This window comes from Pseudoliparis swirei, chromosome 16, assembly GCF_029220125.1.
Source record: "Pseudoliparis swirei isolate HS2019 ecotype Mariana Trench chromosome 16, NWPU_hadal_v1, whole genome shotgun sequence".
Lineage (NCBI taxonomy): Eukaryota > Metazoa > Chordata > Actinopteri > Perciformes > Liparidae > Pseudoliparis > Pseudoliparis swirei.
In genome coordinates, this window is record NC_079403.1 from 22,323,331 (window position 1) to 22,326,811 (window position 3,481).

General features: G+C 46.4%; 1 protein-coding gene across 1 annotated transcript; it reads left to right on the top strand.

Annotated features, from left to right (window-relative positions):
* Positions 1-215: 215 nt before the first annotated feature.
* On the top strand, positions 216-1,655 carry LOC130206445 (potassium voltage-gated channel subfamily S member 2-like). Its single transcript, XM_056434425.1, has one exon. It carries the CDS (start codon positions 216-218, stop codon positions 1,644-1,646), a length of 1,431 nt encoding a protein of 476 aa, XP_056290400.1. The 3' UTR covers positions 1,647-1,655.
* Positions 1,656-3,481: the final 1,826 nt, after the last annotated feature.

The following is a 3,481-nucleotide window of genomic DNA, read 5'->3' on the forward strand; positions in this document are numbered from 1 at the left end:
AAGCATGCTCTCAATGTCATTTTTTAGAAAATTAGGCGAAAACACGTGTTACAAATAGGTGTAGCGTTTCTTTTATTTAAAAGAAAAAGTAGAAAAAAAGTCACAGGATAATAACATCTCTCTTTGTCTCTCTGATTGCGCGTCCTCTCTTTGTGCCTTTTTGGTTGTGTCCTTTCAGTCTGCGCGCGTCTGTGCCCCCCTCCCCCTCTCCAGACATGACAGGTCAGGCCCTGGGGACACCGGGTGGCCGGGACCACAACGCCGCCATCCGCATCAACGTGGGCGGCTTTAAGAGGCGCCTCCAGTCCGTCACCCTCTCCCGCTTCCCCGAGACGAGGCTCGCGCGCTTGCTCCACTGCCAGTCCAAAGAGTCCATCCTGGAGCTGTGCGACGACTACGACGACACGGAGAAGGAGTTCTACTTCGACCGGAACCCGGCGCTCTTCCCTTACGTGTTGAATTTCTACAACACGGGCCGGCTGCACGTCATGGCCGAGTTGTGCATCTTCTCCTTCAGCCAGGAGATCGAGTACTGGGGCATCAACGAGTTCTTCATCGACTCGTGCTGCAGCAGCGCGTACCACTGCCGGAAGATGGACCAGGACCGGGAGGACTGGGACGACCGGAGCGACGAAGGGAGCACCACGTCCTCTTTCGACGAGCTGTTGGAGTTTTACAGCGACGCTACCAAGTTTGACAAGCAGCCGCTCGGGAGCGCGCGTCGACGCGTGTGGCTGATGCTGGACAACCCCGGCTACTCCGTGACCAGCCGTATCATCAGCATCCTCTCCATCCTCGTGGTGCTCGGCTCCATAGTCACCATGTGCATGAACAGCATGAGCGAGTTCAGCCTGCTGGACAGCGAGGGGCTCCCCGCGGAGGACCCCCGGTTCGAGACCGTGGAGCACTTTGGCATCGGCTGGTTCACTTTTGAGCTGGTCGCCAGGTTCGCGGTGGCGCCGGACCTGCTGCACTTCTTTGAGCACCCGTTGAACGTGATCGACCTGGTGTCCATACTTCCGTTCTACCTGACGCTGCTCATCAACCTGGTGGTGGAGAGCAGCCCAGCGCTGGCCAACCTGGGACGCGTCGCGCAAGTCCTGCGGCTGATGAGGATTTTCCGCATCCTGAAGCTGGCGCGTCACTCCACGGGGCTGCGCTCGCTGGGGGCCACCCTCCGGAACAGTTACAAGGAGGTGGGCCTGCTGCTCCTCTACATGGCCGTCGGGGTGTCGTTTTTCTCCGTCATGGCTTACACGGTGGAGAAGGAGGACAGCGACGATTTCTCCACCATCCCGGCGTGCTGGTGGTGGGCCACCGTCAGCATGACCACCGTCGGGTACGGGGACGTGGTGCCGGTGTCCATAGCGGGAAAGCTGACCGCCTCCGCGTGCATCCTGGCCGGGATCTTAGTAGTCGTGCTCCCGATCACGCTCATTTTCAACAAATTCTCTCTCTTCTACAAGAGGCAGAAACAGCTGGAGGTCGCGATGAGGAGCTGCGACTTCGATGAGGGAATCAAGGAGGTGCCCTCGGTCAACCTGAGGAACTATTACGCACACAAAGTCAAATCTCTCATGGCGAGCTTGTCAAACATGAGCAGGAGTTCACCCAGTGACCACAGCCTGAACGAATCAATACACTGAAACCAGGGTTTCGTTGAGGACATGGAGGGCGGGGCTAACGCCTGTCAGTCAGCGTGGCCCTTCACGAGGAGCTGTCCAGCGTGCTGAAAGCTCTGGCTCCAAAAAGCCCACATCCTTCCACTGATGTCTGACCGTTTGCCTCTCTGTAGCTCAGTGCAATAACGTGTTATCCTATGTGTCACAATGTACAGGGCAGCTTAGGAGGATAATATATATATATATATATATATAATATTCATATTACATGTATAATATTATATATACATTAATAATACATAATATATATATTATTAATATATATATTTAAATATATATTTTATGTATTATTAATGTATATATAATATTATACATTTAAGATTAATATTATATATACAGTATGTTATATATTATATAATATATATAATATAATAAATATATGTATATATATATTTGTTTGATATTTCACTATAATGGTCAAAATGTGAGTGTAAGATGAAAAAAGACAGAATGCTGAAGTTTCCAGTCCTAGACGGTGTCACACTGTGGTCTTTATCCTCCAACTGTACATGTTGTGATGTCCGAAAGTAACTCCAGCCGTATCTCTCTCTCTCTCTCTCTTTAGGCAGAGTCGTTGATGTGTAATTGTTATGTTGCAACAGGGTTACTTCAGATGTGTGGTGAAAAGCAAACTGTATTAAAACAAAAAAATGCACAACATGTTTAGCTTCTATTGAAGATAAGGCGTGAGAGCCCAGAGGGGGATTTATGCTTCGTGACTGACAGGATATCTGGAACAGTCTGACGGGCATAGCAGCAACCATTCAAAGCTGACATGTTGGATAAATGTACTTAGATTTGTTTTTGGAAGGGGGGGGGGCATGTTTGACATATCAGCATGACAAAACACTTCCCGTCTGACAGGTATTTCACAACTAATTGATGGATAGATACACTTTATTGTACCCGTGGGCAAATGTGTCTTGGTCTTTATACCCGTCGACAAACAGAAAATAAAGAGTGCATAAAAAATACTCACTTGAGGCCTCTGCTTCTTTTAAAAAGTCTAACTGATACAAGCACAACAGGAGATCCAAAGCGATTCAGACTATGGGATGGAACGGATTCTCTTCCACTGTTTCAGTAAAAGGTTTAAAGAAAGACTGAAGACTACGATGATCTACTGACTCAAATTTCCAAAGTAAATGTGATCGTTTCGATTTGATTGTTACAGAAAGGCAGTTATTCCTCATCAGCCTCTGGAGAGGTAGACTTCACACACAGTCAGCATACATATATTAGTTTAAAGTGTAAATCCTTTTGTAACTCACATCAACTTCATTGACATCAAAAATGATCTTTTTCTTCTTCTTTTTTTTCACATTTGAAATGCATGACGATTGAGGGACTTACTTCCATTCTGAGTGGCATCATAACTTTAACAGAAACGTTACATCGGCGGAATAAATATATAAGTTTATATTTACATTGAGTGTAAAAACAAACTGGTTTGACTATTACTGACGTGAACCAATGCATGTTTAGAATAAAATTGACCTTCAAATTGAACAATATTAACCCTATGACCTCACTGTAGGCCCATTTAAAGTGTCTGTGCAAAATATGGGGTCTGTAGGACAATTTTTCAGGATATTATGGCCATTTCTAAACTTGTCAAAAAATACCCAATTATAATGAGAATTAAGGCCCAATTTGACCCTTTGTACCTGTTTTTCGGGCCCTTAACTTGCAGCGATTGGTCCTAAACTTGAGGGTATGCAGAACTGTGAGGGTGAACATCCAGTTGTCTACATTTATGTATTAAAACACGATCTGGCTGAAGAGTGTTGAAAGCAGAG

Coding starts and splice junctions, on each gene's coding strand:
- LOC130206445 (XM_056434425.1), top strand. CDS start 216: ATGACAGGTCAGGCCCTGGGGACACCGGGTGGCCGGGACCACAACGCC.